The following is a 12,500-nucleotide window of genomic DNA, read 5'->3' on the forward strand; positions in this document are numbered from 1 at the left end:
AGGTAAAAACAAGTAAGATGGGGTGGGGGAACGTTTTAGACAGGCAGAGAGGGAGGGAGAGAGAGAAAGATACAGAAAGAGAGAGAGACAAAGAGAGAGAGCGACAAAGAGAGGGAGAGATAGAGAGAGAGACATAGGCAGAGAAAGATAGAGAGAGACAGAGAGAGAGACACGGATAGAGAGACAGAGTACTTTTAAGACACCTTTATTTTTCTATTTTTTCACTTAGTTAACATTTCACCTTAGTACCCATACTATCGATAACATGCTCAAAAAGAAAAAACTTAAAAATTTAAATAAATAAATGCAACAAATACAAAACCTGCTCATGCACCCATTAAAAACGCCGCTTGGATTAAACGAGGACACACAAATTAAAACATCACACATTTAGAATTAGTTGATGATCCTGGTCCAGTGTGCACAAGACATCATTCAGTGCCCAGGAACAAAACCATCCAGATTATTTGTTAGTTTAAAATATGCGAACTCCACCCTGAGCCTAGCAGATATTAGAGCTCTAACCATCACCTCAGAAGAGACAGAGAGAGAGAGAAAGACAGAGAGAGAGAGAGAGAGAGAGAGAGAGAGAGAGAGAGAGAGAGAGAGAGAGAGAGAGAGAGAGAGAGAGAGCTTTTAATCATTAATATGAATATTTCTTTTGCAGGAGACCAGAAACAAGGCAGAAACATTGAGGCTAAAGAAAAAAAAGAGTAAGACTGCACAACACAACACACAACACAGCAACACAACACATCCACACAGTACAGCTACACAATACAACTACATAACACAGCAACACAACACAGCTACACAACTACACAACACTGCTGCACAACACAGCTACACAACGCAACTACACAACACTGCTAAACAACACAGATACACAACACAGCTACACATCACAACACTGCTACAAAAAGCTACACAACACAACTACACAACACTGCTGCACAACACTGCTAAATAACACTGCTACACAACACAACTTACAGTTTCTCTATTTCCCTCTACCTCAGGAACGGTGATCAGACTCAGGTGAGCTGCGATGGTGATGGTGGCAGTGACCATGGTGGAGAAGGTGAGCATTGTGGAGAAGGTGATTATGGTGGAGAAGGTGATCATTTTGAAGTACAGTCATTAATTACACACCCACAGAGTGATGTACCCTTCACTTTTTTCACTGTTGTTATGTTACAGTCTGATTCTACAATCATTCACATTGGGTTTTTTCTCAGGAAGCTACACTCAGTTCCCCATAATCACAGTGAAAACAGAATTCTAGAAATGTGTTCAAATAAAAAAAAACTGAAATATCACATGTCCATAAGATGCTTTTTGGGTTTGACACAAGAAGCTTTACACACCTGGATTGGGGGATTTTCTGCCATTCTTCAGGGGAAATCTTCTCGAGCTGGGGCAGGTTGGATGAGGAGTTTTGGTAGAAGCAACTTTCAGGTTTCTCCAGAGATGTCCAATATGGTTCAGGTCAGGGCTCTGGCTGGGTCAGTCCAGAACATTCACATTCATCCTTAATCCTCTCCTGTGTTGTCCTGACTGTGTGTTTAGGGTCGTTATCATGTAGGAAGGTGAACCTTCAGCCCAGTCTGAGGTCCTGAGCACTGTGGAACAGGTTTTTGTTGAGGAGATCTCCGTACTTTACTCCATTCAGCTTTTCCTCAACCCTGACCAGTCACCCAGCCACTTCTGCAGAAAAACAAACCCACAGCACGATGATGCCACCACCATGCTTCACTGTGGAATGGTTTTGTTCAAGTTATGGTCTCCTCCAGACATAACATTTAGTATTGAGGTCAAACAGTTCAATCTTGGTCTCATCAGAGCAGACAATCTTGTTCCTCATAGTCGGTTTGCACTTAGGAGAAGCCTCCGTCTAGACACTGCCATAAAGCCCAGAACATGGAGGGTTGCAGCGATGGTTGTCTTCAGTGCAACATTAGTGTTTTGTAGCCTTCCCCAGATCTGATACTTTGCTGTCCCACAGTTCCTTTGACATCATGGCTTGGTTTTTGCTGTGATCTGCATTGTCAGCTTTGATGCCTTCTACAAAGAAGTGTGTGTCTTTCCAAATCATGTCCAATTAACACATCTTTTTGACAGGTAGACTTCTGTCAAGGTGTAGAAACATCTCAGCAATTAATAGAATTACGAGTCACCTGAGCTCATTTTCAACAGTCAATAAAAGTTCAAACTGTTTTCACTTTGTCATTACGGGGAACTGAGTATAAATTCAAGAGAAATAAAATTAGTTTGAATTAGTTTCTCCATAGACTGCAAACTTTATGAATAAACTGTAGGTAGGTTTAATTTGTGTGTGTGTGTGTGTGTGTGTGTGTGTGTGTGTGTGTGTGTGTGTGTGTGTGTGTGTACAGAGTTGCTGCAGTGTGTGAGCTCTGCCCCCCACAGGAGGAGTGTGAGTGAGTGTGTGTTGCGGGGGGAGGTCACACTGTGGCAGCATCTTGAAGCAGTGAAGCAGAGTGGAGTATTAAACACACTGTCCTACAGAGAGAGACAGAGACAAGAGGTGAGACACAGAGAGAGACACAGTGAGTGTGTACGACTCTTATTGTAGGGCTGATCTCTGTGACAGTGTTGCAGTTTAAAGATCAACGCCGTGTTGTGTTCTGTAAACCTCAGAAGGCTGCTGATTTGGATGTCAGAACTCTGGACTGATGTTTGCGAAATACAGAAAAGATGTAAATGTGTTTGCCATTGATTTCAGCACTGACTTCTAAACTTCTCTCTGAACTTTGACCTTTAGTGCATGTTTGAGGTTGTGACTTCGGAAGCGTCTTATTTCCACTCACTCAATGTGCTCAAAAATCACTTTCTGGGGTCACGGGAGCTGGACGACACGCTCATCATCCACGACAAGAAGTCCCTTTTCTCCAACACCCTGCAGGTGCACGAGGTCAGCCAAAGGTCAGTGCTGTAATTATCATTATCATTTCCTTTAACTCTTTAATAAGTATTAACCAAAACACACACACTCTCACACACACACACACACAGGTTCCTGCAGGATCTGCTGGATCATGTGGATAAGGATGTTCTCATCTCTGATGTGTGTGACATCATCTACAACCATGCGCATACACACTTTTCTGTGTACGTGGAGTATGTCAGGAACCAGGTGTATCAGGAGAAGACTTACTGCAAGCTAATGTACAACTCACACACACACACACACACACACACACACACACACACACACACACACACACACACACACACACAGAGTGTCCATTATCTTGCACAGTATTTCACACTTCCATTTTTTTGTGCTGTACACATTTGTTATGTATGTAAGCAGTGTAAATGCATGTATAACAAAGTAATGAGGTGGTGTGTGTGTGTGTGTGTGTGTGTGTGTGTGTGTGTGTGTGTGTGTGTGTGTGTGTGTGTGTGTAGGCAGGGTAACCGTGTATTCCACACAGTTATGAGGCGTTTAGAACAATCTCCTCTTTGTAATCGGCTGCCGTTTACCTCCTTCATGCTGCTGCCATTTCAGAGGATAACACGCATCAAGATCCTGATACAGGTATATACACATACACACACATACACACACACAAACACACACACACCAGAGGTGGCAAAAGTACACACATGGTTAATTTAAGTAGAAGTTTAGACACTCATGTTTAAAAAAGATACTGGTAAAAGTTGAAGTTCTGACTGCACATTTCTACTCGAGTGAATGTAAAGAAGTTTGGGCTCTAACATGAACTTCAGTAAAAACTAAATGTACCTTAAATTAATACTTTGAAATGTTTAATACTCTAATCAACATGGACATGGACAAATATTGATGCTTTATGCAAATGCATGTTTATTATTTGTGAAACCAAACTCAACTTATAGCATGAAGACAAAATATTCTTGTAGCTGTTTTAAAGTAATTATGGTGTTTTAAATTACGCACATAATCAGGACACCAAACGGAACCTTTGCTATGTTTCCACACGGACAGTTATTGAGGTGATCCCGGAGAAACTGCACCTCTTCTAACTTACATACAGATTTTACAGAATCAGAGAATATTTAGTATTCTATGTGAATTGATTTATTTCATAGTAGACTTTTTGAGTTTTCTATACATATATTTATGTCTGTGAGGCAAATATTCACTGAGATTCAGATTGTTTTATTTGTGTGTCTGTGAAGAGAGATGACAGAGACCGCCCTCTGTCTGTTTTCTTTATTTTACAAAGGTACAGTGTTTTGTTATTATTATGAGTAAACACAAAATAAAAGTAGATCCTTTTACAGATCTGAATGATGTATTGTTCTTATCTGCACAACAAAAAAAGACAGTAATTTATGTTAGTTTCATCGTTATGAGGAAAAAAAGGCAAAACAAAAAAAATGCGTCAGTGCGTTTGTTGACCCCAGACGGTAAATTATGTGAATCATGGTGGATTTTGGTGCTGTTTGGTTAGTAAACAAATGTTTACTGATTAAAAAGTATTTTAAAGCTTATTTAATTATTTTTAATATCTGAGCAAAGAAAAGACATTGTTATTAAACGTGTGTTGCATTCAAGGATTTAATTTCTGCGTTGAAGAGCCTAATAGCTTGTGGGGAAAATGCTTTGGAACTGCTTTCCTGATAGCAGGAGGGTGAAGGGTGTGTGTAAGGGGTGTGTGTGACAGGTGTGTGTGTGTGTGTGTGTGTGAGGGGTGTGTGCGAGAGGGGTGTGTGTGCAGGGTGTGTGTGGGGTGTGTGTGTGTGTGTGTGTAAAGACGCTGCTGGGCTCTTGGTGATGGAGCTGGTGTTGAGTGACCAGGTGAGGTTGTCCGCCGAATAAACACCAAGGTATTTGGTGCTCTTGACGATCTTCACAGAGGATCCATTGATGATCCGTGAAGAATGGTTGCTCTGTGCTCTCCTGAAGTCCACAACCATCTCTTTCATTTTAACAACGTTCAGAGACAGGTTGTTGCTCCACACCAAGCTGTTAACCGTTGCACCTCCTCTCTGTATGCTGACTTGTCGTTCTTGCTCATGCCACCACGGTTGTGTCATGTGTGAATGTGATAATGTGATTTGAGCTGTGCATTGCTACACAGTCATGAGTCAGCAGAGTGAACAGCAGTGGACTGAGCACACGGCCCTGAGGTGCCCCAGTTCTCAGTGTGGTGGTGCTGGAGATGCTGTTTCTGATCCGGACTGACTGAGGTCTCCCAGTCAGGAAGTCCAGGATCCAGTTGCAGAGGGAGGTGTTCAGTCCCAGTAGGCTCAACTTCTCAATCAGGTGCTGAGGGATGATTGTGTTGAATTCTAAACTGAAGTCTATGAACATCATTTGTATATACGTGTCCTTGTTGTCCAGGTGGGTGAGGGCCAAAAGAAGGGTCATGAAGATGGCATCATCCATGGAATGGTTTGGATGATACGCAAACTGCATGGGGTCCAGTGAGTTTGGAAGCTGTGTCTTGATGTGCCTCATGACGAGCCTCTCGAAGCACTTCATCATGATGGGTGTGAGTGCGATGGGACAATAGTCATTGAGGCAGGAGACTGTAAACGACTTCTGCACGGGGATGATGGTCGTTGTCTTGATTCACGTGGGAACAACGTTACTGCTCAGGGAGATGTTGAAGATGTCAGTGAAGACATCTGCTAGTTGTTATGTACATTCCCTGAGCACTCTGTCAGGAATGTTGTCAGGTCCAGCAGACTTCCATGGGTTAACTCTGCATAGAGTTTTCCTCACTTTAGCTGTGGTTAGACGGAGCACCTGGTCAGTGGGAGGAGGGATGGTCTTCCTCGCCTCCATGTTGTTCTGTACCTCAAACCGGTCGTAGAAGTTGTTCAATGCATCTGGGATGGAGGCATCATGGTCATAAGCAGGTGATGTCTTGTAGTTCGTGATCGCCTGGATGCCCTGCCACATGCGCCAGGTGTCTCCACTGTCCTTGGACACTGGAAGTGGTCGTAGATTCTCTTTGTATGTGCGCGCTTCGCCTCTCTGATAACACAGGACAGTTTGGCCCTTTCTGTTCTTAAGGCTATCTTGTCCCCTGTTCTGAAAGCAGAGTCTCTTTGTTTTAGCAGTGCATGCACTGTCATCCACGGCTTCTGGTTGGGGCATGTAGTGATGGTCTTGGAGATGGTCATGTCATCAATGCACTTGCTGATGTAGCTGGTCACTGATGATGTGTACTCCTCCAAGTTGGAATCGCCATTGGTTGCAGCCTCCCTGAACATGTTCCAGTCAGTGCACTCAAAACAGTCTTGAAGAGCAGAAGTAGCTCCTTCTGGCCAGGATTTCATCTGTTTCAGGAACTCTTTAAAGCTTCTGACAAACGGTCTGTATGCTGGAATTAGCATAACAGAGATGTGTTCTGAGTAGCCTAGATGCTTGGACACCTGGATGCTTGTCAAAAGTTTTCAAAATAAATATTGAAGTAAAATAAACTTACTTTACAGAAAAACCTACTTGTGTACAGTAACAAAGTATTTGTATTTCATTACTTTTCAATTCAATTTAATTCATGTTTATTTGTGTTGCACTTTTAACAATGAACATTGTCTCAGAGCAGCTTTACACAGATAATGTAGAGATAAAAATTAATAAGTTCTTTATAAGTGTAAGTTTGTCCCTGATGAAGCCGGTGGAGACCATGGTGAAGGAGAAACTTCTCGAGTTACTTCCCACCTCTGACACACACACACACACACACACACACACACACACAGAGCAAACACTGAACATTGTTGTGAACCCCCAGTGCAGATTATGTTTTTTATGTGTGTTTGTGTGTGTTTAATTGTAGAGCATTCTGAAGAACACAGTGGAGGGTTCAAAAGAGGAAAAAACAGCCTGTAGAGCTCTAACTACAGTGAATGAGGTTTTACACACACACACACACACACACACACACACACACACACACACACACACACACACACACAGAACACACAGTTTATCCACGTGGTGCACATACAAGAGTGTTCATGCTTTCTGTTAGTTGTGTGTGTGTGTGTGTGTGTGTGTGTGTGTCTCTGTAGATGATCAAAGAGGCAAATACACAGGTAGGCCAGATGAAGCAGATGGAGGAGCTCATACACATTGCCACTATACTGCAGTTCGACAAACTCAAGGTACTAAACAACATGCATGTGTATATACATACACACACACTCTCTCTCTCTGCAGTCTTCCGATCCTTTATTACCCAGTGACGCTGTCCATCCCATAATACTGCAGGCGATCCCTCTGGTGTCTCGAACACGATGTCTGGAGAAACAGGGTGAGCTGCATGAGCTCATTAAAGGAGGATCAATGTTCAGCTTCCGCTTCCGTTTCAGCCCAATTTACATCTTCCTCTTCACTGACATTATCATCATAACACGCAGGAGGTACGTTCGCACACACACTCCAAAATACAATAGTAAATATAACATGCTTTTTCTTCAATCTTTTTTCTCTCTCAGCAGTGTAAATTGCTTCCAGGTTCTTGACCACGCCCACCGCTCTCTGGTTCAGGTCCAGCCCCTGGAGGGAGGGACTCAGTTAGACCACACCTTCTGTTTAATACTGCTGGAGAACCACCAGGGCAATGTTTGTGAGCGTGTACTAAAGGCTAACACAGAGTATGACACACGTGCACACACAAACACACACACACACACACACACTCCTACATATACAAATGAACACTCAGCTATTGTTCTTTCTTGTAGATCAGACCTGCACCGGTGGATGGCAGCATTTCCGTCTGTCACTAGCAGACCCGAGAGTAAGGAAGAAAGAGTGTATGATGATTGGGGTGAGCTTTAGACACACACACACACACACACACAGCTCAGTAACAACATTTATATATTCAAGTCTGATTTCAGTTGTTTTGTGTGTGTGTGTGTGTGTGTGTGTGTGTGTCTCTCTCTCAGACTGCCCACAGGTCCAGTGCATCCAGCAATATGTTGCAAAACAGGCTGATGAACTCAGCCTAGAACCTTCTGATATAATCAATGTTATACGCAAAACAAAGGAGGGTACGTGAGATGTTTAGTGGTGTGTGTGTGTGCACTGTTTTTGTGTGTGTGTGTGTGTATATTGTGTATTTTAGTGTTTTTTGTTGCTTTCGCCTTATTCATTATTGTGATGGTGTAGGTTGGTGGGAGGGGATTCGGCTCTCGGATCAGACGACCGGTTGGTTTCCTCACAACGTCGTGATGGAGGTCACTAATGAGCACCAGCGTCGCCGCAACCTCCGCGAACAATACCGAATCTCGCAGGCAGCCAATCGCAGCACTGCAAACACTGGCTCACTCCAGCCAACCACAGCCAATCACAGCCTTTCAAAGTAAGCTTTACTGTTGGAGGGGATTACAAACACCAAGTTCACCTTAAGCAGCCAATCACAATATACAAGAAAGAGCAGAAACACAACTACATAATCAGATGCTCCAAACTCTACCACTACCTTCCAAAAATAATAATAATCCACTAATCACAGCCTAGAGGACCGTGTCAGCCAATCAGAGCTCAGAGAGTGGATGTGGTACACTGAAGCTTCTCGTACACATTATTGTAGTATTGTAAGTAAAATTATGGATAAATGGAAATGAACTTTGTGAAATTCAATCTGTCAAGTGTGAGTGAGCAAGTGTGTGTGTGTGTGTGTGTGTGTGTGTGAAAATAAAGACACATTGCTTCAGTCTGAAAGGTTTATTTTTCAAAGTATGTGTTACATCACAGTGCTGTTGTGTTTAAACTCGCATGGTGTGGAGAGTGTTGTCCAAACACCGCCTACATCAGCCACACCCACTGTGCTCCATGACTCCACCCCTTCAGGAATCTCATTAGCATCAGGAACAAAAAGAAATCACATCTCGAGTCACCCCACACACACACTGAGGACTGTGGTTAGGACATTCAGACAGAGAGGAAACGCACTTTACCTGCTGCTGTTGAATTTGTTTGGAACATGGTGTTGAAGGATTCTGGTGTAGTAAACATCAGTGGAGTCATAATGAGGTGGAGCTCAGGAGTGGGTGCGACCAAGAACTCTGGTTTAATGGTCATGTAAAAGACACTCACGCAATTAGAATATATCTGAGTAAATTAAACACAGCTCAAATACTTGGATAACAGAGGAGCTGGCAACCCTGCCAGGTGTACAGGATATACCTTTCTCTGTGTTCACGCTGCTTACAGCTTTCTCCTCAAAGAGCTCATTCTCCAAACCTGTTACAGCAGTTTAAAGGCTTAAAGAGCCAGAAGGAAAAAATGCTCAGTTACTTTCTGTTTAAAAATTTACACACCTGCTTTGGAGGTATTTGCCTGTAGTGTGCGAGACAGCTTCAGAACACCAGTGACATGTTTCTCCAACACTGTAGGGGGTGACATCTCACTGCTCCAGGGTGAGAGAGACAGAGGGCCAACACGCACCTCCTGCTGCAATACGGAGGAGCCTGCGCGCGCACGCACACACACACACACACACACACACACTGCAGCACCGAGAAGCTTGTACACACACACACAGGTCATTGTGGATGTTTAGGTAAATGAATGTTCGTCCAGCACACCGTGTGTTGCAGCATCTTTCGAGGTCTTCCACATGGATCCAGAGGTTCTACCCACTGGTTCTTCAGATTTCATTTGCACAGAACCATCCTGTGTGTGTTGTCGCTCAACATTGTTTTGCTGCTGTCTAAAGATATCAGACATGTGACAACTTTCACACACTGAGTGATCTCCATCTGCTGACCTCCAACTAACACACACACACACACACACACACACACACACAGCTGTTTCATGGTGTCTTTAAACTTTGTGTGACTGTATATAAATTCAGAACCTTCCCTGGATGTAGGAACATGCTCTGCTGGAAGAGGAACTCTGGAGATTAGCCTTCAGGCTGCAGCTAATAAAGATCTGGGAAATGGAACAAACACAGTAAAAACACTAAACACTAGAGTGAGGGTGCGTGCGGATGTGTATTGAAGGCGTACCTGAGTACTGTACACCTGCCTGAAGATAAAGCTGTGGAGCTGAAGATGTAGTTTATCAGACCGAGTTCTGGGAAGAAAGTGAGCCTTGGAGCTCGTCTGCTGTCCGTCTATAAAACAGCTGGGGGTGGGGGGTGGAGGTTAAGTAAGTAAGCAAGCGCGTGTGTGTGTGTGTGTGTGTGTGTGTGTGTGTGTGTGTGTGTGTGTGTGTGTGTCTTTCTGACCCGTTTTGTATAAACTTGTATCTGGGGACTGAATTCACATAACTGGTTGCCGTAGCAACACAATCTTGAACAAACACTCGCAGCTCCAGCGCAGGTGCAAACACAGACACCTCCATGTTGATCAGGTCCCCCAGGTAGTACACACCTCCTCGCACTGCCTGCCAATCAGCTGCACACACAAAACAGAAAATTATGTAATGAACAGTTGTTTACTATAAACAAACTCATGCATTTCACTCACTGGTCATCAGATGCAGAGTGAAGTGTAAGGAGTGTTCAGCAGAGTGCGCACTCAGGTGAGGGAGCCATGTGGGGACAACCAAGACACTGTCAACACCAAACCTCCTGAAACACACACACACACACGTTAGTTAACTAACCAGTGAGGTAAATAATCTATGCTGGAAATGTAAGGAAGAAGAGGGTACTTATTTACAGATGATTTGGGAATGTTCCTTAGTTCACCCATTTTGGTGTTAAATTCTGCGAGTAATAAAGAGTGGATGGGATCTAACATACCTGTGGAACCACGATTATGACTTCTGGGAGATAAATCAGTGATACCCAACATAGAAAAGATGTGTTTAATTAAGATTGGTTGTATTACAGCTGCCAGGAGGATTTTACACAATTGGAAATTCCCCAAAACCACAGACTTGAAAGATTGGATTGATGGGAAGATTGAAATGGCTTTGTACAAGAGCATGTTGGGGAGACTGCATAGTAAGGGAGAAATGAAGAAAAAAAATTTTGCCAGCATATAAAAATGATTTGAAGAAGTAGGACTGATTAACAACCGTTTAATTTCCATGTGCTTTTATTATGATTGTATTCTACTGACGGTGACTTGTGGCTGAATGTGTAATAGCAAAGATGATTATTGAATCCCGTGTTGATGTACTTTAAAGTACATATAAAAAAACTAAACAAGGGTTAGGGTGTCACTAAAGGAAGGTGTTTAAGTCTGTATTAAAGGGTCAACTTACACATCACTTAAGCTTTTTTTTTTTTTTTTTTTAAACTTCAGGAGGTTTTATGACATGATAACTCCATTAAACAGGTTATTTAAAAAAGCAGACTTATTTCCATCAGGTCGAATTCCACCAGTTGACCCTGAGACTTACTGAGCTGCGATACAAACACTCTTTAGATTAGATTAGTTTGAGGAATTCTACTGGCCTCTGGAGTCGTTCTTCTGTCTGGCAGACAGTAAAACGTCACAAAAACACTGAGAACAGTGAATATGCAGCTGTCAGAATTCACACAAAACATACACACAGAAGCCACTTTAATAGGAACACCTTCACATTCATGCAGTTCTCAGTCATGTGGCACAGCAGTGTGCAGAAGAGAACACGAGGGGATAAAGTACACAGATGGAGAAATACAGGGATTTTAGAGACTTTATTGTGATTAGGTTCTGCACAGGTTGATTTCAGCTTTCAGCAGAAATTATTTACACCTGAACGTCACTGATAAAACAGTAGAATAACGTGAGAATATTTTAAAAATATTTCCAAAACCATTCCCATACCTTCTGTAAACACATTCCACAGGGACAGAAGTCTTCTCCTGCCTGATCACACCATGGACAGATGGAACAGGAGAATACACAAGGACGTTAGTGTAAATGAGGGTATTGGCCGTCAGCTGGACACAAAACAGGGGGTGATGTGATTAAGTTTAAAGCTTCTGCTATTAACAAAGTAAAAATCACAGCAAAGCCAAAGATCATGATCACAACCAGTTATGGGCACTGTGACAAATGTACAGTTTCCACATCATTACATAATAGTGTGTGTGTGTGTGTGTGTGTGTGTGTGTGTGTGTGTGTGTGTGTGTGTGTGTGTGTTTTACCCAGTAGTGTGTGTCACAGTCAGTTAAAGCAGTGTGGATGATGAAATCTTCAGACAAGACCTTGGTCACTCCACAGTGCTCTCCTATAGTTAGATGTTCAGGATTAACAGGACTTCCGAGGTTAAACAGATCAGCTTTAACATGCACCTCCATGGCAGAGGCACTGCAGGTCACGGAAACTGTTCTGAGAGGAACATCACGATTTCTGGTGGATTTCAGAGGTTCTGTCTCAGACACATGCTCTTCTACCAGAGAATTAAAGTCACGATGAGCTTCAGCATCTCTTGCAACATTCATCAAAATCCCTCCAAACTGCACACACAATACACACAGCATCATCCTCAACTCTCCGTCTGAACCCATCAGTGAAACTCCTTTAATTCAGCAGATAAACTAAAGATAACCTTCCTGAAGCTCTGCTTGCTTTAT

General features: G+C 42.9%; 2 protein-coding genes across 15 annotated transcripts in view; one reads left to right on the forward strand and one right to left on the reverse strand.

The window, feature by feature from the left end:
- The window catches only part of arhgef15a (Rho guanine nucleotide exchange factor (GEF) 15), a 12,071-nt gene extending 3,373 nt beyond the window's left edge, over positions 1-8,698 (forward strand). For 5 of the 13 annotated variants that reach the window (XM_083530574.1, XM_083530566.1, XM_083530573.1 and 2 more), the window contains 14 exons: positions 1-2; positions 668-713; positions 1,020-1,117; positions 2,394-2,545; positions 2,783-2,943; positions 3,034-3,186; positions 3,433-3,562; positions 6,804-6,878; positions 7,039-7,131; positions 7,238-7,389; positions 7,465-7,623; positions 7,714-7,799; positions 7,921-8,025; positions 8,144-8,698. The exon at positions 1-2 is cut by the window's left edge. In XM_083530574.1, coding sequence (XP_083386700.1) covers positions 1-2; positions 668-713; positions 1,020-1,117; positions 2,394-2,545; positions 2,783-2,943; positions 3,034-3,186; positions 3,433-3,562; positions 6,804-6,878; positions 7,039-7,131; positions 7,238-7,389; positions 7,465-7,623; positions 7,714-7,799; positions 7,921-8,025; positions 8,144-8,340 — 1,609 coding nt within the window. In that variant the 3' untranslated portion in view covers positions 8,341-8,698. The remainder of the gene's footprint in view (positions 3-667; positions 714-1,019; positions 1,118-2,393; positions 2,546-2,782; positions 2,944-3,033; positions 3,187-3,432; positions 3,563-6,803; positions 6,879-7,038; positions 7,132-7,237; positions 7,390-7,464; positions 7,624-7,713; positions 7,800-7,920; positions 8,026-8,143) is intronic. The other 8 variants (XM_083530571.1, XM_083530565.1, XM_083530564.1 and 5 more) reach the window with 4 other exon arrangements.
- Positions 8,687-12,500, reverse strand: part of LOC310720185 (zona pellucida sperm-binding protein 3-like) — a 3,951-nt gene continuing 137 nt past the window's right edge. The window contains exons 1-11 of one of the 2 annotated variants that reach the window (XM_083530586.1): positions 12,072-12,500; positions 11,749-11,864; positions 10,456-10,559; positions 10,215-10,383; positions 9,994-10,111; positions 9,840-9,916; positions 9,565-9,689; positions 9,298-9,447; positions 9,164-9,220; positions 8,935-9,042; positions 8,687-8,831 (exon numbers count right to left, since the gene is read on the reverse strand). The exon at positions 12,072-12,500 is cut by the window's right edge and continues 137 nt beyond it. In XM_083530586.1, coding sequence (XP_083386712.1) covers positions 8,824-8,831; positions 8,935-9,042; positions 9,164-9,220; positions 9,298-9,447; positions 9,565-9,689; positions 9,840-9,916; positions 9,994-10,111; positions 10,215-10,383; positions 10,456-10,559; positions 11,749-11,864; positions 12,072-12,434 — 1,395 coding nt within the window. In that variant the 5' untranslated portion in view covers positions 12,435-12,500 and the 3' untranslated portion in view covers positions 8,687-8,823. Of the gene's footprint in view, positions 8,832-8,934; positions 9,043-9,163; positions 9,221-9,297; positions 9,448-9,564; positions 9,753-9,839; positions 9,917-9,993; positions 10,112-10,214; positions 10,384-10,455; positions 10,560-11,748; positions 11,865-12,071 lie in introns of both variants that reach the window. The other variant, XM_083530585.1, reaches the window with a different exon arrangement.

Source organism: Silurus aristotelis, assembly GCF_946808225.1.
Source record: "Silurus aristotelis genome assembly, chromosome: 26".
Classification (NCBI taxonomy): domain Eukaryota; kingdom Metazoa; phylum Chordata; class Actinopteri; order Siluriformes; family Siluridae; genus Silurus; species Silurus aristotelis.